The following is a 21,639-nucleotide window of genomic DNA, read 5'->3' as shown; positions in this document are numbered from 1 at the left end:
AATACTTTAATTAATGATTTACGTGCACTTCAGCTCATTCCAAAATGAATTTGATGTGGATTAGAGAGGTACTTACAATGTAGAATTTGGGTACTACCTGCATCCGACTATCTGGGGGTACTTGTTAAATATTTTGTGTAGATCGTCCTCACCAAATTTGAGACATCAGAATCTCAGGCCATTAAAAAGGGCCTCCTTCTGGAATCTGCATTTTAAATATGTTCTCTCAGTGACTTTTATATAAATTGAAGTTGAGAACCACTGGTGTAACTAGGACAAAAATTCTCATCAGTCAAATAAGACATTGAGTCTCACTAGCGTCGTCACATGAAGTGTTTGTGATTCAAGGCCTTTCTGCTGTGGCAGAATTCCCTGCTCTGCAGAAAGAGATGAGATTGGTCATTTTCTTTTCTTTTTTTTTTTTTTGTCTTTTGTCTTTTTGTCGTTGTTGTTGTTGTTGTTGCTATTTCTTGGGCCGCTCCCTCGGCATATGGAGGTTCCCAGGCTCGGGGTTGAATCAGAGCTGTAGCCGCTGGCCTACGCCAGAGCCACAGCAACACAGGATCCGAGCCGCGTCTGCAACCTACACCACAGCTCACGGCAACGCCGGATCATTAACCCACTGAGCAAGGGCAGGGACCGAACCCGCAACCTCATGGTTCCTAGTCGGATTCGTTAACCACTGCGCCACGACGGGAACTCCCTGAGATTGGTCATTTTCAACCATGCAAGTTAATGTAATTTAAGATTATCTGTTTTTTTCACCTTCTGGGATTTGCTTAATAGCTATTTTGGCCTATATTTAGATCACTGATAAATAAATGAAAGCTTTACGAACTAAGTCTTAAACATTTTATTGTAATGATGAGAGTTCCATCATAGAACGTGAGAATAGACCCAAATGAATAACTGAGTTCATGTTTCCATCATTACAAGTCTTTTCTCTACAAATGCCTTCTAATATGTGCTTCAATTTTTAAGTTATTAAGTGTAGGATTATATATTTCTTTAGGGTGATGCTTGGTAAATTGATCACTTTGATGTTTCCCTTTTTTTGGGATCATGGGATTCATTAGAAAACTATGAATTCTTTACCCGTTCCTCCCACTCCCAAATAACCAATGAATATCCTACTGTCCTCCCTAATTTTTTTTAGGCTACTTATGAAAGTTCTCAGGCTAGGGGTTGAATCAGAGCTACAAGCTGCAAGCCTACATCACAGCCATAGCAATGCTGGATCCGAGCCGCGTCTGCAACCTACACCACAGCTCATAGCAACGCTGGATCCTTAACCCACTGAGCAAGGGCAGGGATTGAACCTGCATCCTTATGGATACTAGTCAGGTTCCACTGAGCCACAAGAGGAACTCCCTGTTCCCCCAATTTTGAATAAATTTCTAAAGTTCCATAGATATGAGGTTGAGAATATCAAGATGTTTAAAACTTTACATCTTTATTTTCTTTTTGCAAGTTAAAATCCACCCCCCCCTTTTTTTCACACATTGGAAACTACAACAATACCTGATATATCCACAAAACCAGATTCCCAGTAATTTCAGTCACTCTAACACACTGTTTATCCAAAAGAAAGCAGAAAAAGTCATTTCTAATGTAGAATAAAAGGCTTGCATAAAGCCCAAATATTTTCTGTGGTAAGTGAGCTAGAGATACAACCTTAAGAAATCTTGGGCAGCAGATTAAATGCAGAACACATTGACAAAGATGAAAGAGTGGAATATAACATGAGAGGAAAGGGATAGAACAATTTGATTTTTAATGATGGTGTGCTCTCATTTGATGGAGAGACTAAAAACCTGGTCCCTGTTGATAACCCTTGAGTATACATTCCTTTTGCAGCAATGAGTGTATGTCTGCATACTGAAGACTCTTGCTCATCAAGAAAAGATAGCAGGAGTTCCCGTCGTGGCGCAGTGGTTAACGAATCCGACTAGGAACCATGAGGTTGCGGGTTCGGTCCCTGCCCTTGCTCAGTGGGTTAACGATCCGGCGTTGCCGTGAGCTGTGGTGTAGGTTGCAGACGCGGCTCGGATCCCGCGTTGCTGTGGCTCTGGTGTAGGCTGGTGGCTACAGCTCCGATTCAACCCCTAGCCTGGGAACCTCCATATGCCGCAGGAGCGGCGCAAGAAATAGCAACAATAATAACAACAACAACAACAACAAAAGAGACAAAAGACAAAAAAAAAAAAAAAAAAGAAAAGATAGCAATATAATGCTATTGATTATAGCATGTTTATGGAATGTGAGAGCCATCTTAGAAAGACTTTAGAAAGATTTCCATGAGCATACAAAAAGCCTCCATAACTGTAAAAAATGGATAATGTTAGATTGCTAGTACATTTTGATGATACTAAAAGCTCTGAGATGTTGTTGTTTTCTACTAGAATATTTTTCATTCAGTATTTCTGCCTGCTTTGCTTATTTGATTTTCTGTAAATATGAAGGTTTTCAGTGCTGTTCCTGTCTGTTCACCATTGAGGTAAAATCATCCTTGCACTAGTAAGAAAAGACTAATTTTTGCAAAAGTAGATGTTGAGATGTTTTTCTAGCAGCTATGTCTCTGGTGACCCAAGGAGTACATTTGCAAGATGATTGACAGGATTTATAATGTGATTTTGTGGTTAGAAGTAGTTAGAATGTAAATGAGACATAGATGCTCCCTAAAAAAAAAAGTAATCTAGGTAAGTGTCAGGCTTATTTTTTTTACCTCCATGCATGTGGACCAGTGATTATGTACTAATGATTCTCTTCTGGCTTCGGAAAGAAAGTCACAAATATTTCTTTTCAGAAAAGAAAGATGTAAATTTAAGCCATATTACCAGGGCAATATGTTAAAAATGTGACAATGGAATAAAATACGATAACTGGAATTAAACAGTTTGAGAAGGTTCAAAATTGTTTTCACAAAATATAACAACACTGTCTAAAGTCTGGGTATTTTATAGAACTCCTTTGTTAGAATTTAGATTCACAAGAGCAATTTTTTCATGACTTATTTATTTTTTAACTGGAAGTTTATACCTTTTGATCACCTTCACCTATTTCATTCACCTCCCACCCCTTGCCTCTGGCAACCACTAGTCTGTTCTCTTTATCTATGAGCTTGGTTGTTTTTTAAGATTCTACATACAAATGAGATTGTACCACCATATGGTATTTGTCTTTATCTGACTTCTTTTTAGCAAAACATCCTCAAGGCACCCATGTTGTAAATGGCAAGATTTGCTTCGTGGGGTTTTTTGGGTTTTTTTGTTTGTTTTTTTTTTTTGGTCTTTTTTTTAGGGCCACACCCACGGCACATGGATGTTCCCAGGCTAGGGGTCCAATCAGAGCTGTAGCCGCCGGCCTACACCACAGCCACAGCAACACTGGATCTGTGACCTACACCACAGCTCACAGGCAACACCAATCCTTAACCTACTGAGCGAGGCCAGGGATCGAGCCCGCAACCTCATGGGTCCTAGTCGGATTTGTTTCTGCTGAGCCACGACAGGAACTCCGAGATTTGCTTCATTTTAATGGCTAATATTCTTCTGTGGTGTGTGTGTGTAATATTTTCCTTATCCATTCGTCAATGAATGGACATTTAGGTTGCTTCTATATCTTGGCAATTGTTAATGCTGCAGTGAACATAGGGGTGCATGTATCTTTTTGAATTTGGGTTTTTATTTTCTTTGGCTAAATACTCAGAAGTGGAATTGCTGGGTCATATGATAGTTCTATTTTTAATTGTTAAAAGAATCTCCATACTGTTTTCCAAGAGCAGGTTTTTTTTGTGTTTTTTGTTTTTTTTTTCTTCAGGGCCGCACCTGTGGCATATGGACGTTCCTAGGCTAGGGGTTGAATCAGAGCTGCAGCTGTTGGTCTGTACCACAGCCACAGCAATGCAGGTTCTGATCAATGTCTGCAACCTGCACCACAGCTCATGGCAACACTGGGTCGCCAACCCACTGATCAAGGCCAAGGATCAAACCTGCACCCTCATGGATACGAGTCAGATTTATTTCTACTACACCACAACAATAACTTCTCAAGAGCAACTTTATAATGCTGAAGAGATTTGCTTTTCTGCTAACACAGGGGAAAGAAGAAATATGTCAGTACAAAGCCTTGTACATGAATGTTCATAACAGCTTTAGTTACATTAGCCAAACCCAAATGTCCTCGAATAGATGAATAGATAACAAACTGTGGTATATCCATGCAATGGAATACTACTCTGCGTAAAAAGGAAGAACTGTTTATGATGATGCAGCAACATGGATGAATCAAATCATTTCAGATTATTAGGTTGAGTCAACAAAGTCAGGCAAGAATGAATATATACTATGTAATTCAATTTATATAAAATTCCAGAAAGCACAAACTAAACTCTAGTGAAAGAAAAATCAGGAGTTCCCATCGTGGTGCAGCAGAAACGAATCCAACTAGGAACCCTGAGGTTGTGGGTTCTATCCCTGGCCTCACTCAGTGAGTTAAGGATCTGGCATTGCCGCGAGCTGTGTAGGCTGCAGACACAGCTCAGATCCTGCATCACTGTGGCTGTGGCGTAGGCCGGCAGCTACAGCTCCGATTTGACCCCTAGCCTGGGAACTTCTATATGCCAGGGGTGCGGTCCTAAAAAGACAAAATAAAAATGTTAAAAAGAAGAATCAGCACCAATCACTCACTTACACACATCCTCTTCTCCCTTGTTCATTCCCTCCTGAAGCACCAGCTTGGCAAAACCACAATGTGTGCTAGGCAAAAAATAAACACACACCCCTGACTAGTGACCCTTGAAAAGACATTGTTTATAAAATTAGGCATACAGTACAAAATTCATTTTTTGTTCAAAAATTAGACCTGTGTATAATTTTAGAAAAATGTTTGGAAGATGAAAAACCAACTAATTAAGCACTGGCTATTTCCTAGTAGATTCCACATGACTTTCCTTTCCTTTCCTTTCCTTTCCTTTCCTTTCCTTTCCTTTCCTTTCCTTTCCTTTCCTTTCCTTTTCTTGCTTTTTAAGGCCACACAGACAACATCTGGAGGTTCCCAGGCTAGGGGTCGAATCGGAGCTACAGCTGCCAGCCTACACCACAGCCACAGCAACTCGAGGATCCGAACTGCATCTGCGGCCTACACCAGAGCTCACGGCAATGCTGGATCCTTAATCCACTGAGCAGGGCTAGGGATCAAATCTGCAACCTCATGGTTACTAGTTGGATTTGTTTCCACTGTGCCACAACGGGAACTCCTCAGATTTTTATTTTCTTTGTGTTTTGCTATTTGAGTGAATTTTTTGCAAGGAGCAGTGATTACTTTTAGAATCATTAAAACTAAAAATACCTAAATATTAGACTATCTTCTCAAAAATACCTAAATGTTAGACTGTCTTCTCCACAGGATGTGTTTGCTAAGGCCATACACAGGCCTGTGTACATAAAAGGTGTCCTGAGGGCTTTAGCTGGTATGTATTTCAGCTCCTCTGACCTCTTTCCCCATGATTTTCCCTCCTACCTGTAGCTGGAAGACGAAATTACAACATTACGACAAGTTTTATCAGCTAAAGAAAGGCATCTGGTTGAGATAAAACAAAAACTCGGCATGAACCTGATGAATGAATTAAAACAGAACTTCAGCAGGAGCTGGCATGATGTGCAGACTACTACTGCGTAAGTATATGAGCCGATTTCTAAAGAATCACGCAGCCTGCTGTCTTGCCTCTTCTGTTTTTTTTCTACAAGGCTGATTTGGTACTGGTGACTAGGAAAAAAAATTTTCTCTAGAAGTAAAATAAATATGAATAATAATATGCTGCATGGTGCAGACTCTATAAAGTAACTGCATGAAATACAGCTTCGTTCACCAAAACCCGAGTTTTCACTCAGAGTACTTTTATGGAGTTGTATAGTTTAAAGTGCTTTCTCTTTATTATATATATATGTATATATATTTCTCTTCTCTCTATCTATCTATCTATATATATATATATATATTTCTGTGTGTGTATGTTAGGGCCACACCTGTGGCATATGGAGGTTCCCCAGCTAGGGGTCTACTCAGAGCTACAGCTACCAGCCAATGTCTCAGCCACAGCAACGCCAGATCTGAGTCTCGTCTGGGACCTACCCCACAGCTCATGGCAACACGGGATCATTAACCCACTGAGTGAGCCCAGGGATTGAACCAGCATCCTCATGGATCCTAGTCGGGTTCATTAACAACTGAGCCACGACGGGAACTCCATTATATATTTTTTAATATTGGTTAAATACATACTTTTTCCTTACGTTTTCTCGTAAATTTCTAAATTCCTCCAAATACTTGGCATTCACTATATATTGTGAGTTGCTACCAAAAATGGCTGACAGTTTTGGTACAGACTTGTTGGCCATTAGCATAAAAAGAAAAGCTTGTTCCTCTCATATTTGGGGGATGTGTTTTTTATCCCCACTACTCTAGAGAATATTAGAATGGGGTTAAAGCCATGTGATAGAATACAATAGAGACAGAGAAAGTGATAGAGCTAGAGAAAGCAATCTCTGACTCCAGTTCCTGGCGCAGAGCTCCTAAAACCTTTATAATTTCCTCAGTGATAAGAGCAGTAGGAGCATCTTTTGTTGTGATGTTTGCACTTTGACCCTGGTTCCTGATACAGAGTTCCAAAATCCCTTACAATTTCCTGAATGACAGCAGTATCCTTGCTTCTAATGTGGTAACTCTTGGTGAGTGGTTGGTTGGGGGTGGTCACCAGAAAGTCCAAGCTATGATTAAAAGCTTGGAACCATCAGCCCCACACTCCATTTTCCAGAGAGGAGAAAAATGCTGGAAATAGAGTTAGTGATCTATCACTCCTACATGATGAAGGAAAAAACAAAACAAAACAAAACAAAAAACCTCAGACATATGGGGTTTGGAGAATTTCTAGGTTGCTGAACCCATGGAGGTGCAGGAAGGATAGTGAACCAGGAGAGAGCATGGAATCTTGCATCCCTTCCCACATCTCTTGCCCTATGCATCTCTTCCATCTGGCTTGTTCATCTGAATATCTTTTTACAATAAATCGGTGCGCTAGCTAATAAGCTGTTTTCCTGAGTTCTGTGAGCTGCTCTAGCAAATGAAGTGAACTTAGGGAGGAGATTGTGGGAATCTCTGATTTATGGCCCAGGTCAGAAGCACTGGTGATAACCTAAACTTTCAATTGGCACCTGAAGTAGGGTGACTAGGGAGTGGTCTTAGCCTTAACTGAGCCCTTGACTGTGGGATTTCATGCTATCTCCAGGTAGATAGTATCAGAATTGAGATAAACTGTAGGACACCCAGCTGGTATTGTAGAAGTGTTTGGTGTGAGAAAACCCCGACTTACCCAGTCTCAGAAGTGTTGTGTGTGTGGTAGCAGTGTGAGTGTACAGGGGAAACACAGGAGAAGCAGATTCTTCCTACTCAGACCAGTGTTTTCAGCCTTGCCATTATCTTCTTGTCTGGTATCAGGCAAGGTACAGAATAACTTTGGGTATTTGATAATCATGCTTTTATAGGGTTACTTTTTAAATGATGTGAAATGAAATATCTGACCATCGTGGCACTTTTCTAATGATTGAAAATATTTTGCTTGCCAGGTGGTCTTGTACCAGAGAAAAGAAGATGCTCACATCATGATGTGATTTTTCTTGTTGTGTGTTGAGGGCTAGGGGTTGATGGAGAAATCACAGAGGCTTCCCATCCCAAGCCCTTGCTTTACCCTAGATCCCACCATCAAGAAATTTGTGTCTTTGTGTTATGCATTTTCTTCCCTAGTATTACCCCTTGGAAGGTAAATCTCTTGCATTCCTAATATCTAAATGGAAATTTTAAGGTACCCACGATGGACAGCAATCATTGCAGTTTGGATGGGGGCCAGCTTTGCCTCTGGCTCCTGAGAACTAGAATCAAAGGCCTTAATAATGATGCCCTTTGTATGAGTAGTTTGACCTATGAAGAGTCTGATGTCTCCCCTTAGATTCCATGTAAAGGAGAATATTCTCCCCACCAATAAGAGCCTAGCAGTTGTACCTGCTTCTGTGCTTATGCATTCCCAAGACTGACCCAGAGGTTAACCAACCTTCCCCAACCCGATGGTGGCAATCGCAGAAATAGATAAGAAAAACTTGGGTGTTTATCACTTTAAAATATATATTTGCAACACCATATGAACAATCTGTCGAAAACTCAGGAGAGATGATTTTAGGCACTAAATTAATGAGTTTATCTGTCAGTAGTTTTGGTGTTTGTCTTTGCACTTTGGTGACCTATACCAGTTAATGGCCCCGATAGCGTAAGGCTGAGCCACTTTTAATTCTTGGGATATGGGGACCTCTGTGTTTAATCTAAGTCTTGAGGCTTCTTATCACAATAATCTGAACTTCCTTCTGGGGTGTCAGAATCAGGCAGGACCTTTCTGCTTGCCTCCATAACCACACTGCAGGGATAAAAGAAACCAATGAAAGCAGAGCAATTCTGGCTCTTCTGCAACTGAAGGGAGCGAGGGGGAGAGCAGGAAATATCTGGGCAGAGGATGTGGCCAGCTTGCCCTGGGCCTGACAGGGCAGTGGGGAGGAGGGCAGTGAGGGGAATGATACATAGCCTTCATAGCTGTCCTAAGACATGGAATTGAAGTGGCAACTTCTCTTCACACATAAGAGAACGGGTAGTTTCCGGTTTTCCCATGTTTGAAAAAATAAATTGGTTTTATAGTCAAGCAGTATATTTCATACCAAGCTTTTTGTTGAATGAATAGAACAGATTTGTTTGTTTGTTTTGATTTGTTTTGTTTTGTTTTATGGCATATAGAAGTTCCCAGGCTAGGGGTCAAATCAGAGCTGCAGCTGCCAACCTACGCCAGAGCCACAGCAACTCAGGATCCGAGCCATGTCTGAAGCCTACACCACAGCTCACAGCAATGCCAGATCCTTAACCCACTGAGTAGGGCCAGGGATCAAACCTGTATCCTCATGGATACTAATTGGGTTTGTTACTGCTGAGCCACAATGGGAACTCCTCTGTTTTTTGTTTATTTGTTTGCTTCTTTTATAGTTGATTTACAGTGTTCTTCCAATTTCTGCTGTATAGCAAAGTGACCCATATATATATATTCTTTTTCTCACATTATCCTCCATCATGTTCCATCACATGTGGTTAGATATAGTTCCCAGGGCTGTACAGCAGGATCTCCTTGTTTATCCACTACAAATGTTTTGTTTTTGAATAAAAGACATTTATTCCTAGAGTTATCAAGTTTCAGATCTAATCAGGAAAACAGAGTTTTGTTTTTGTTTATTCTACAAGTTATTACGAAGAGCCAGTTAAGTGATCAGTGTGAAAAGTGGTGTGAAGGAAAACACAGGGAGTTGTAGGGTGTAAAGTAGAGGCTGGAACCTTGCCTGGGGTCTTAGGGAAGCTTTCCCAAGGAAGAGATGTTGAGGCAGAACTCTTAAGGAGGATTTGGAGTTTAATCAGCCTCATGGGGGAGGTGCAACCTCATTGAGGCTGGAGGAGGTTTCTTCTCTGAGAAAAAGCCGTTCAGTTACTTAGTGCTCTTGAGATGGTGGGGAGAAGGGGTAGGGGCTGGTGATGTCTTTATAACAGAGTTAATTCTTTATCCACAAGCACTCCAGGGGGTTGTGACAGTCCATTTACCCAACAAGTGTTAGGGAGTATCTGATTATTAGGCATTACTACCCAGAGGCTAAGCTAAGCCCTCAAGATATAGGATTCAACAAGACAGAACAAGTATTGAATCTCCTTGAGTGCCGAAAGGGAAAAGAGCAATGAGCAAGCAGCAGGAGTTCCCCTTGTGGCTCAGCAGATTAAGGACCTGATGTTGTCTCTGGGAAGATGTGGGTTCAATCCCTGGTCTTGCTCAGTGGGTTAAGAACCTAGTGTTGCCACAAGGTATGGCGTAGCCTCCAGCGGCAGCTCCAATTTGATCCCTAGCCCAGGAAGTTCCATATGCCACAGGTGTAGCCTAAGAAGAAAAAAGAAAGGAAGAAAGGAAGGGGGGAAGGAAGGAAATGAAGACCTGTCAGGAAGTGCTATGCTGAAAATGTCCTAGGGTGAGATCCTAAAGAATGACTTGGGACAGAGTGTAGAAGCTGCTTTGATGAAATCCTGTCCCAGGAGATTCCTTTGCGATGAGACTGAATGACAGAAAGATCTAGTCTTGTGATGATCAAGGAAAGAGCTTTCAGGCTGAGAAAGAAGTTACTGCAAAGACCCTGAGACAAGACCTAGTTCTGCAGGTGTCTGGAGGCTGAGGAGAGCGCTGTGTCTGGAGAGTAGTGTGAGGAGCTGAGGTCAGAGCCTCTGGTGCCTCCCAGCCCAAAAGGAGGAAGGAGGATTTTATTCCAGGACTTTTGGATGCCATTGGAGAATTTGCAGCAGGCAGTGACTTGTCCTGATTTGCCTTTTAGAAAGAACCTTCTGGTTAGTGTAATATAGATGGTGGAGAGGCAGGAATGGAAAGCAGAACATCATTTATGAGACTGTTGCAGTAGCCTAGGTGGGTGGTGATGGAGTCATGAACAGAGAGGGGTCAGGATCTGGACATTGAACCACTGGGGCTTCCCAGTGGTTTTGAGGTGGGAGTGAGGGAAATAAAGGGGTCGAATGTGACTCTTAGGTCTTTGACTTGAGCTACTGGGTGAGTATTGGGGCTGTTTACAGCAGTGAAGATACAGCATTTTGGTTAAGCCCATGGGCTATGGACTCCAATAGCTTGGTTAGAAATCTAGTCCCCTGCATCTGGGAAATGAGATAATATTAGCACCTATCATAGGTAGTGAGGATTGAATGAGTGCAAAACAGTGTCTGAGAATTTGTAGGCTCATTTGCTGTTCTAGGAGACAGGTCTGGTGGAGAGACCCAAGAATTCTGTTTTAGTCATGTGCAATCTGAGATGCCCAATGGACAAACAAGTTTATATAGTAAGAGGGCAACTCAGAGGAAAAGTCAGGGATGGAGATGGACATTTGGGAGTCATCTACATATTGATGCAATGAAAGCTACGGGACTGGGGCACTCCATTGTGGCTCAGTGGTTACAAATCCGACATAGTATCCATGAGGATGAGGGTTCAATCCCTGGCCTTGCAAAGTGGGTTAAGGTTCCGCCGTTGCTGCAAGTTGCAGTGTAGGTTACAGATGTGACTCTGATCTGGTGTTGCTGTGGCTGCGGCGGAGGCCTGCAGCTACAGTTCCAATTCCATCCCTAGTCTGAGAACTTATATATGCCTCAGGTGCAGCCATTAAAAAAATAATAATAATAAATAAATAAATAAATAAATAAAAGCTATAGGACTAGATGAGATTTCTTCAAAAATTATTTAATAAATACAGCTGATCACAGACTCACTAACCTTTAGAAGTGATGTGAACTTTCCTTTGTAAAGAAGAATAAATCTCGGAGTTTCCATTGTGGTTCAGCAGTAACAACCCAACTAGTATCCATGAAGACTTGACTTTGATCCCTGGCTTCGCTCATTGGGTTAGGGATCTGGTGTTGCTGTGAGTTCTGGTGTAGGTCACAGACATGGCTCAGATCTGGTGTTGCCATGGCTGCCGGCTTTTGGAACTTCCATATGCTGCAGGTGCAGCCCCAAAAAGCCAAAAAAAAAGAAGAAGAAGAAGAAATCTCTTTCTCTCAAGAGGGAGGTGTGCATCTATCAGCACCATAATTTCGGGAGAGCATCTTTCTTCCATTCTTTTTTCTTGGCTCCTGGGGGAAGGGGAAAAGTCTGAATCATATGATAATTGGGGGGTGAGGGAGTTGGACAGTGATAACAGAATCTATTTTCCCCCGAATATTTAAATCCCTGTTATTGGTGTCCATGTTGCCCATTCTAGAAAAAGATCTACACTTCATATGATGAAATTTTTGATGTGAGGGAATGATGAGCTGGGGTAGGACAGACTGGGATAGAATTAGATTTCAAAGTACTAAAAAAGAATTTGAGCTGTCAGAGTATTGCAGGTATCCCAGAGGCAATACTTTGCATACTGATTAAGCAATCATGACCTATTTAGTTTGATTTATAATGAAAAGAAAATCTGTGATATGTTAATGAAAGATCTTGGCATATTTTATTCTGTGGTAGGATTCAAATTGGAATAGGACCAGATGAGTAGGAATGACTGCACAGCAGACTAAAATTATCTCCTTTATAGAAAGATACTCATATAGTAGTAGGTCAAGAGATCATCTGTGTTCTGGGGTTTGGCATTGCTGTTGTTTTTGTCATCGTTTTTTATCTGCCTTGATTTCCAAGAATCCAAGAACATGCACAACACCCCCCCCCTTCTTTTTTCTTCTCTGCTGATTTTTAATGTTTCTAGGCTTCAGAGAGGCACAGGGAGGTGGGTGGCTTTGAGGTGAAGAGGTGAGAAGCAATTGAATCTCTTCTGTAGGTAGAAAGGAATAGGAATTTGGAAATGCACTGTTGAGGTGGGCTATTCAAACTGACTGCTTCATTGTAATAAGTGTTCAGCCTTTGCTAACCCATGAAATTGCCCCTCTGATGAGCCCCTGTGAGTTGTATCACACACCAAATGGCAGGTCTACAAAGGAGAGAAGTTCGTGGAATGGACTTTAAACCATTCCATCTTTTTGGAAAGCTTACTAACTTCATCCTATACACAGAGGAATAAAACTCTAACATTCAGCATTTAAAAAATGCAGTGCTTGAAAAGTGAAGCTTAGTTTATGATTTATTTACTCTTTGATTTTGTGCTTCTAAGCCTTCCAGCCCATTATGGTCCATAAAGATTATTATCTCTTTTTATGAGGAGCCTACTGTGGCACCATTTTGGGTTCAGAAGTGCCAGTGAACATTAAAGACCACGTAGCCAGTCTCTCACACGGCCATTCATTCTTCTTCCCTTTTGGCTTTCATCTCATCACACAAGACAAGAAGTAGGTTTTCCCTTTCTAGATTCACGTGGGAAATCTGTTGTGATACCGCTTTAGGGAAACTTTGAAAAGAAAGAAGTCTTGGGTGAAGTGCTGTATCTGCAACTGTTAAAGCAGTGTTCTCTTTTAAACCCTTTAATAGAAAATAGATTTGGGCTGTAAAATACCTTCTTGTAGAAAGGTTTTTTTGGGTTTTTTTTTTTGTCTTTTTAGGGCCACCCCCATGGCATATGGAGGTTCCCAGGCTAGGGGTTGAATTGGAGCTGTAGCTGCTGGCTCATGCTACAGTCACAGCAACACCAGATCCAAGCCATGTCTTCGACCTATATCATAGCTCATGGCAATGCCAGATCTTTAACCCACTGAGCAAGGCCAGGGATTGAACCTGCATCCTCACGGATACTAGCCAGATTCGTTTCCACTGAGCCCTGATGGAAACCACAGAGTGGGGGATGGGGGGGGGGGGAAAGATCCATTCTAGCCAAACTAAATCTCTGAAAAGCAAAGCCTCTTTTCCTGTTGACTTGTATTGGAAAATAGGAGGGGTGACCCTGAGGTGGGTGAGGCGAATTCGTTCCGATGTGCTCTGCCGCAATTCAGCAAATACCAGCTTTGGAGGAACCTATGCCTCCCAACAAGACGTGAATCTGGTCCAGACATGAATCTGATCCTTACTTTGGCAGAAGTTTAACTGTGATAAGCAAATAGCAGCTCACATTTATATGTGTTAATTCATTGAAGACTTCATACTGGGAGATTTTGTTTTGTTTTGAGTACAAGGAAACTTCCTATTTTCCAGTGCAAGTCAATAGAAAAAGAGGCTTTGCTTTTCAGAGATTTAGTTTGGCTGGAATGGATCTTTGCCCCCACCCCACAGACAGAAACTCGAGGCTGCAAAGCCCTGGCTCTGCACCTGTATCTGAAGCCTGTGAATCCAGCTGGACTCTGTCCTCCCTTTGGCTTCATGTGGCTCTTGCTCCAGTTCATTCAGACACTGGAGATACAGTGGTGATGAACAAGATCTCAGGAAGTTGAGGCAGGTCACAGAGAAAGATTCAAAAACCATAATCGCAGCGCAGGAATAGCTGGACAGAGCTGTGCAGAAGGGATTATGCGAGCACCATGGAGAGGCACACGGCACAGACTTCTCGAAGCAAGCACTCCCAGTTTTTCTGCCTCCAGGGGCACAACTGACAGCCACCTGAGGATATCTTTGCATTTCAACTTTTTATCTAAGGAAAATACATTATTCTCCTGCTTTATCAATTACGAACTCAGCGATGGTGCAATTTATATTTAGCTTAACATAACAGATGTTAGTAATCTAAAATGCTAAATACCATTTCCATTTAAATTACAACATTGTCAGGTCAATCAGAAGGTTAGTATTTAAAGTGTTTTTCATTATTTGAATGCCATGGAACATAATTTTATGTAACAGAGATGAAAAAGTTTTAAGTATAAGTTGTATAGACTATGTACAGAATTTCATGGCACAGTAAAGGAAGTAAAATGCAAATATACCAACTTCCTTGGGGTTATCAGTGGCCTGACAGAAAGGTCCTTTTTCAAGATGCAGGCTCCTAGCCTCTGGATGGGGACAATTTTAAGATCTTATTCAGTTTTAAGGTCAAGCCCAATTAGGATGCACCATAAGGTACAGGGACTGGCGTGCACAGGTCCAGAGGGACCCTTCACTTCGACTGTGATGGACTCCCTGCAGCTTTTAAATGCTCCAAGCCTGCTGGCCTGTCTCCCAAGGAGTCCCTGGCTACTTTGTCGTGGAGCTCAGTTCCTCACGTGTAACACTATCTCATTACCTAGCCCCTCGAAATCTCTTTTTATAGATTATTGGTCTCTGAGTAATGTATATCAAATGACTACTAATTGTTTTGAAGAAATGTGGTGGTTAGCCTCAGAAAGAGGTGTAAAAATGTGGGGAGAAAACATGCATTTTAAAATTCTTGAAATATAGTAGTATGATTTCTCTCCACAAAACCTGGAGCTATAGACAGCTGACCCAACTCGTCCTCAGATGTTTTTTGCCTCCTGGCAATAAGACATTCTGATGGAAGGCAGACACACTGCCCATTCCTAGCCCTACTTCTGTCATTAAAGAATCACTCAAAGTTTCTGGGCCTCGGTGCCATCATCTGTAGTCTTAAGGGATTGGGCCCTAGTCCCTTTCAGATTTAATATTATGTAATTCTCAGAAATAGAGAGTTAGCAGTCCTGAAAATCTTTAACATTCCATGGAGCTATCCATATGGCTGAATTTTAACTTTGAAATTTCACATAGAGAGATGCATCTTTCTTGGTGAGGACGTAAATGTCACTAATACCTCATTAAAGCAATCAGATGACTCTCTACACCCAGGTGACATTTTGATAAAGAAGTATGTTTATTATTGCTTATTATATGTATAGTCTGTCCTTGTTATCTGCAGGGGATTTGACCCAGGACCCATGCAGATACCAAAATCCATGGATGTTCAGATCCTTTATATAAAATGGTGTAGTATTTGCGTAAGACCTGTATGCATCCTTCCATATTCTTTAAATCATCTCTAGCTTACCTGGAATACCCAATACAATGTAAGTTGTAAATACAATGTAAATTTTATAGAAATAGTTGCCCATGCATGGCAAATTCAAGTTTAGCATTTTGGAACTTCCTAGGATATTTTTGCCAAATATTTTCCAATTTTGGTTGGTCAAATCCATAGTTATAGACTCTGTAGATGCAGCAGGCCAACTATGCTTTTCTACCTGGCTAGCTGTTTTTAATTGAGCCATCAAATTCATAATGTCTCAGGGTTCCTATTGCGTATCCATGAGGATGTGGGTTTGATCCCTGGCCGCACTCAGTGGGTCGGGGAACCCAGCGTTACTGTGAGCTGTGGTGTAGATTGCAGTCGTGGCTTGGATCCCACATTGCTGTGGCTGTGGTGTAGGCCAGCAGCTGCAGCTGTGATTCCACTTGGGAACTTCCATATGCAATATGCAGTGGGTGTGGTCCCCCGCCAAAAAAAAACCCCTAAAATCCTGTAGTAAAATATAAAAACAAAATTATAATTTGGATAACTTATTTTTGTGTGACTTGGCAGGGAACAAAATTAGGCAAACATCCTAAAGCCAGTCCTTCCTTTCATCGTTTCACCTCTCATATGCTACTTGACCCAAAGCTGTCTAGGGTCTGCCTTCCCCCTTCTACTACTCACACACATCTTCCCAGAGATACAGGTCCCCTCCTGTTCACCAGACTCTTCTTTGACCCTCTTCCTCTTGGTCTTCCCTCCCTAGGAAAGGTCTGTTGAGTAAATGAATATTCAGTTTGGTTTTATCACCTAGATAATACATGCTTTTTACAGTTCCTGAAAAACAGACATTGTGTAAGTAAATAACATATGGTGCTGATAATACTATAGACCCAGTGCTTCCTCCTCACAGAAGAAGAATAGGATACCGTATATATAAAGTGATTTCAGTCCTGAGGAGGACCCAGGGGCATGTGTTAAAGCATTTGCTTAGGGTCTGATTGTATACTTAGGACTGCATGACTTGTGGGAGACAGAAGGGGTGGAGGGATAAGGGAAGCTCCCATACATGGATTTCCTAGGAATAAAGTCTTCTCAGAGGCGCCATGCATATGCACGCAAGTGTTCTAGGCAAATTAAGCAGACAATCTGGGGGGAACTTACCCAGAAGCAGTATATATTGGAAGAAGATGGTATGTGCATTATAAGAATTAAATTTTTTTTTAATCTGTAGAAAAACCTTTCTGTTTTGGTTTGTTTCAGTTTTATTGGGATATAATTGACATGTAGCACAGAATCCGTTTAGAGCATAATGATATACAGATGTTGTGAAATGGTGCATAAAACTTTTTGCTTATTTCTTTTTATTCTTTCAGGTTAAGTGCCTTTTTCCCCCCATACTTTATTAATTCTTAGAAATTTCCCCGCCCAATACATATTCCAGCTGTCACCATGCTCAAAACTTTAAGCCCATCTTTTCATCTTGTTCTCTTGGTCACTTCTACCCTCCTGTCAAGTCTGTCCACTCTCTCTCTCTAATCCTTCTCATCTCTCTGTTCTTACTGCCACAATTCCCAGTTCAGAGCCACAGAGAAGCATCCTATTTGATCATCCATTCATTCATCTAGTATTTATTTAATTTCTCCTATATCCCTTTGCCAGATACTGGAGACACAAAGTAAATGACCGCCTTGCCTTTAGGGAGTCAACCTAGTGGGCACTTAGGCTTATGAACAGATCACTCCAGTACTATATTCCTAAAACTATTTTTAAATAAGTTACTATATTGTCTTAAAATTATGAGCCCTTCCTATTCCCAGCTCTAAGTATTAGAAAAATAAGTACTAGTTCTATGTTGTCTTTTAATGGTTACTTTGATCCAAGAAAACAAGAGCTTAAATTTCACTTTGAAATACGCATTTTCTAATTTGTATTAATTACCTTTGATGGCTAGAGCTTTCATCATCTCCTCATAGAGTTAATACACCTCTTTAAGAATAACTCTGTACTCAGAGTAGTTCTGCTATTTGTAATTAAAGATCTGCACATTCAGATCTGGACTTGTGTATATATATTTTTCCTGAATTCAGATTTAATGATCTGATTTTCTCCCTGAGCAGCTGCCAACCCATCCTCCCCAAGCAATGAATAGAAAAAATTACTTCCAGGGATGGTCTTCCCAAACCTGTTTCAGAAAGGGGATTTTCAAAGTCAGGAGAGAGAAGGAGGATGAGTGTTTAATGGGTGATCATGATATATCAACTGTGTTACTTTCTGTTTTATTTCCAGCTACAAGAAAACACAGGAAACCCTGAGTCACGCAGGGCAGAAGGCAACTGCAGCTTTCAGCAATGTGGGGACGGCCATCAGCAAGAAGTTTGGAGACATGAGGTACTGGGGGACAGAACCATAGGAATGCAGCTAAGCCCTGGCTTGTGAGAAAGGGGAGCAGTATCTCTGGCTGGTCTTCCTAACATATTCTTTTCTGTCGTTGGATTAGCATTTTATGTGGCTGACAGTATTGGTGAATGAGATACATTTTTACATTGGGACAGTTTCTCTGAAGGTCAGCTTAGTGGACCTGGTCCCAGAGATGCCTTTTCCACTAGGACCCAACCTAGTAAAAATAGAAGATAGAGGTGCCTCTCATCACCAGTAGTAAGGGGAGATTTCAGAAGAATGCAGTACACATTGAATTTTAATCATTGCAGTTTAACAATAAGTTAAAACATGCATTCAGTGGAATATGCTTCAATAAACTTTTCTTGGTTCCATTTTTGTATACATCCATCTAGTATATATATATATATTTTTCTATGCTAAATGCATAGATATTTATTCTTCTAAAAAGGTATCATACGATGTATGCTTCTGGTAGGTTTCTTTCTCCACTTTAGCAATATATTGTGAATATGTTAATAAATGTTTATCACCTCTTTATTATATTTTTTGGCCGCATCCTTGGCGTGTGGAAGTTCCTGGGCCAGAGACTGAACTTGAACCACAGCAGCAACCTGAGCCAATGCAGTGACAATGCTGGATCCTTAACCCACCATGCCACAAGGGAAGTCCTTTATTTTCATTTTTCATGGCTGTGCATTTTCCAGTGCATAGCTGTAGCAAAACTTTTAAACCAGTTCCACTTGCACATGTCAGTTTTTTTTATGTTTATTATATAAAATTAGGGTGAACATCAGGATTTTTAATTGAGAACCAAAAGACCTTGTTTTAGGCACCAGAGAAACAATGTACATAAACAAAAATAGTCATATTTTAATTTTTTATGTTATATTCTAGGAAGTTATGTCGAGCTGCTACTCTCATATTTTTTGCTTTTTTATATACCTATCATAGTTGATTTTGAATTTGGCTGATATATCAGCTTTGGATATTTTTCTTAATAAATCAGTTTCTCTCTAGAAATCAAATTCATCTTGTCAAGTACACTTTACATTTTTTCTTTAAAAAGATATGTGCAAATTGTTTCACTGGATTTGTGAACTATCGCTCTCTTTATTACCCTGCAGCCTTGATACCTAGAAGCAAATATTTATATCTTTAAGTTATTTTTTGACTTCAGAAATTGCTGGATTATGCCAAATATTCATAAATCATCTTAATAACTTGGTGTTCATGAGGCTAGAGTTAAGTAAGTACATGTGCATGAATTCGAGTACATTGTTTTATCTTCATTTTTGCTAATAAAGCAATAGCAATTAAAATTCTTCAGAGGCAATGTGTGATGAACAGGTAAAATATTCTGGATTATTAATTAACCCAAACTTTATTACAGATAAAATTTACAGTCATTTCAATGGCATTAAAACATTTATCTAAAGTAATTAAATTGTACCTTAAAACAGGAAAGACCTTATCACTAGTTATATCCAAGAAAACGTATTTTGCCATGTTTATAAAATTTTTTCTCCACATTCTGAGTTGAAACGTTTCATTTGAACACTGGGATCGCAGTATAACTAGAACAGTATTTCTCCAACTTTAGGGGACCTTACAGACACCTCTAAAACTTGTTTAAATGCATATGCCCAGATTCCACTTCTCTCTGAGGTTTCAACAAGCTTGGGAATTTGTTTGGAGCAAGCTCCCAGGTGATCTGACTTGAGGTGATCACATTATAAGGATGTCTAGTGTCGCTTAGCTCACCTCTGCCTGGGTGGTCTCAGTTATAGACCGGGATAAGAGTACCAGCCTCGTCAGGTTATTATACAAGTAGCAGAAGAGAGCCTGCCATGTATTAAACACCAATAAATGTTACTTTTACCTTTACTAGGTAGCTGTCTCTGTTACAAGGGTGCCTCACAGGACAGAAATTAGAGCGAGTCCATGAACAGGAGCACTCTGTGTTTCATCAAGGCTCTAAGTTGTAAAGAACGAAGACTGTGTTTCACACCTGCAGCATGTTGACACATACTTGTGTTCTTACAAGAACTGGGTGTAACATCGAGTTTGTGTTGACTGCCTTTCCTCCTGTTTCAGTGCGGCTCTGTTTTAGCATAATGAATAACCTATTTCTCAGGAGTTCCAAACTTCTCCTTAATTATTGCTCTGTATAGAGCATACACAACTTTCATTATAAACTGTGACAAAAAAATATTAGGGAATAATGGCCTTCATTACTAAAGATTCAAATGTGGTCCTGTAATATTTTGTAGACCTATGTTTTCGGACCTATGTTTTTCTCAAACTATAATATCTAACATTTCTAAGTAAGGATAAGTCCCTGTGAAAGCAACAAGTTTTACAAAGAATTTTTAGTTTTAATTATACTGTAACAAGTAATAGATGTGAAAGTCATATTTGAAAATTACTTAAGTTTAATATAATAATCTTTTTTGTTGTTGTTGTTCTTTTTGCCTTTTCTTGGGCCGCTCCTGCGGTGTATGGAGGTTCCCAGGCTAGGGGTCTAATCGGAGCCGTAGCTGCCAGCCTACACCAGAGCCACAGCAATGCGGGATCTGAGCTGCGTCTGCAACCTACACGACGGTTCACGGCAACGCCAGATCCCTAACCCACTGAGCAAGGCCAGGAATTGAACCCTCAACCTCATGGTTCCTAGTCGGATTCGTTAACCACTGTGCTACAATAGTAACTCCAGTATTCTTTTTCTTAAATAGGGCTCAGAAAACTGTGTAAGCTTTAGAGCTCATAAAGTAATTGTCCATTTTTATTTCTCATAATCTGCTTTTTTTTTTTTTCACTTTTGGACTTTGAGTTCTCTTTTTTTTTTTTAATTTTTCTTAAAGTACAGTCGATTTACAATATTTCTTCCATTTCCGCTGTATAATAAAGTGATCCATTCGCCCATGCCCCACCCTTTTTTTTTTCCATTTTCCATCAGGTTCTTACCCAAGAGACTGAATACAGTTCCCTGGAGGTTCCCAGGCTAGGGGTCGAATCAGAGCTGTAGCCACCGGCCTACGCCAGAGCCACAGCAACAAAGCGGAATCCGAGAAGCATCTGCAACCTACACCACAACTCATGGCAATGCTGGATCCTTAACCCACTGAGCAGGGCCAGGGATCAAACCCACAACCTCATGGTTCCTAGTCGGATTTGTTAACCACTGTGTCACGATGGAACTCCATAATATAATAATAATTCTTAAATGAGAAAAGTTAGTTTTAAATTTTTCATTTAAATTTATTTTCACACTATAAAATTTAAAAAGTTTATCACAGGCATTTTACTTTGAACCCCTTTTAATTTAAAAATGTCATATTATTTTATATTTTGTTAGTTATACCATAAAATTCTTTTATGAAGTCTGGGAACAAATTTCTGAATTTGTTCAAAAATATTGCCAACAAAATTTGGATACTTAAGAAAAACAGCACCCCTCAGTTTTTCTTTAAAATAATTATAGGTTAATATTTATTGATTTTAAAACCTAGAATTTGGGCTTTTTAATAACTGGGTGAAAAGCACTACATGAGGATTTAATTTAGATTTTTATAAAAATAAATAATATTTCCTGGGCTAAGGTTCTCATTTTATCCTGATAGCCGCTAAGTGAAGCTCCTTCAGCCCAGTCACAGAATTGCTCCGCCTCCTTCTCCTTCTGGCAGATAACACTGTTAAGAGCTACCAACTGAGTTGTGTTCTTGGAAGTTAGAATGAGGTCACATTTATGACAGTA

General features: G+C 40.4%; 1 protein-coding gene across 12 annotated transcripts in view; it reads left to right on the top strand.

Moving 5' to 3' along the window:
• Positions 1–21,639, top strand: part of TPD52L1 (TPD52 like 1) — a 94,099-nt gene that overhangs the window by 61,373 nt on the left and 11,087 nt on the right. For all 12 annotated transcript variants that reach the window (XR_014839725.1, XR_014839736.1, XM_021088722.2 and 9 more), the window contains 2 exons: positions 5,527–5,675; positions 17,772–17,873. Coding sequence is in view for 10 of the 12 variants with exons in the window: in XM_021088722.2 (XP_020944381.1) it covers positions 5,527–5,675; positions 17,772–17,873 (251 nt within the window). In the remaining 2 variants the exon portion in view is untranslated. The remainder of the gene's footprint in view (positions 1–5,526; positions 5,676–17,771; positions 17,874–21,639) is intronic.

Source organism: Sus scrofa, chromosome 1 (genome assembly GCF_054392235.1).
Source record: "Sus scrofa isolate SSC_HxYL_T2T_F1_AM1 chromosome 1, Sscrofa_HxYL_maternal_Yorkshire_Landrace_v2.0, whole genome shotgun sequence".
NCBI lineage: Eukaryota > Metazoa > Chordata > Mammalia > Artiodactyla > Suidae > Sus > Sus scrofa.
The sequence above is the reverse complement of the archived record's forward strand: the minus strand, read 5'-3'. Positions and strand labels throughout refer to the sequence as shown.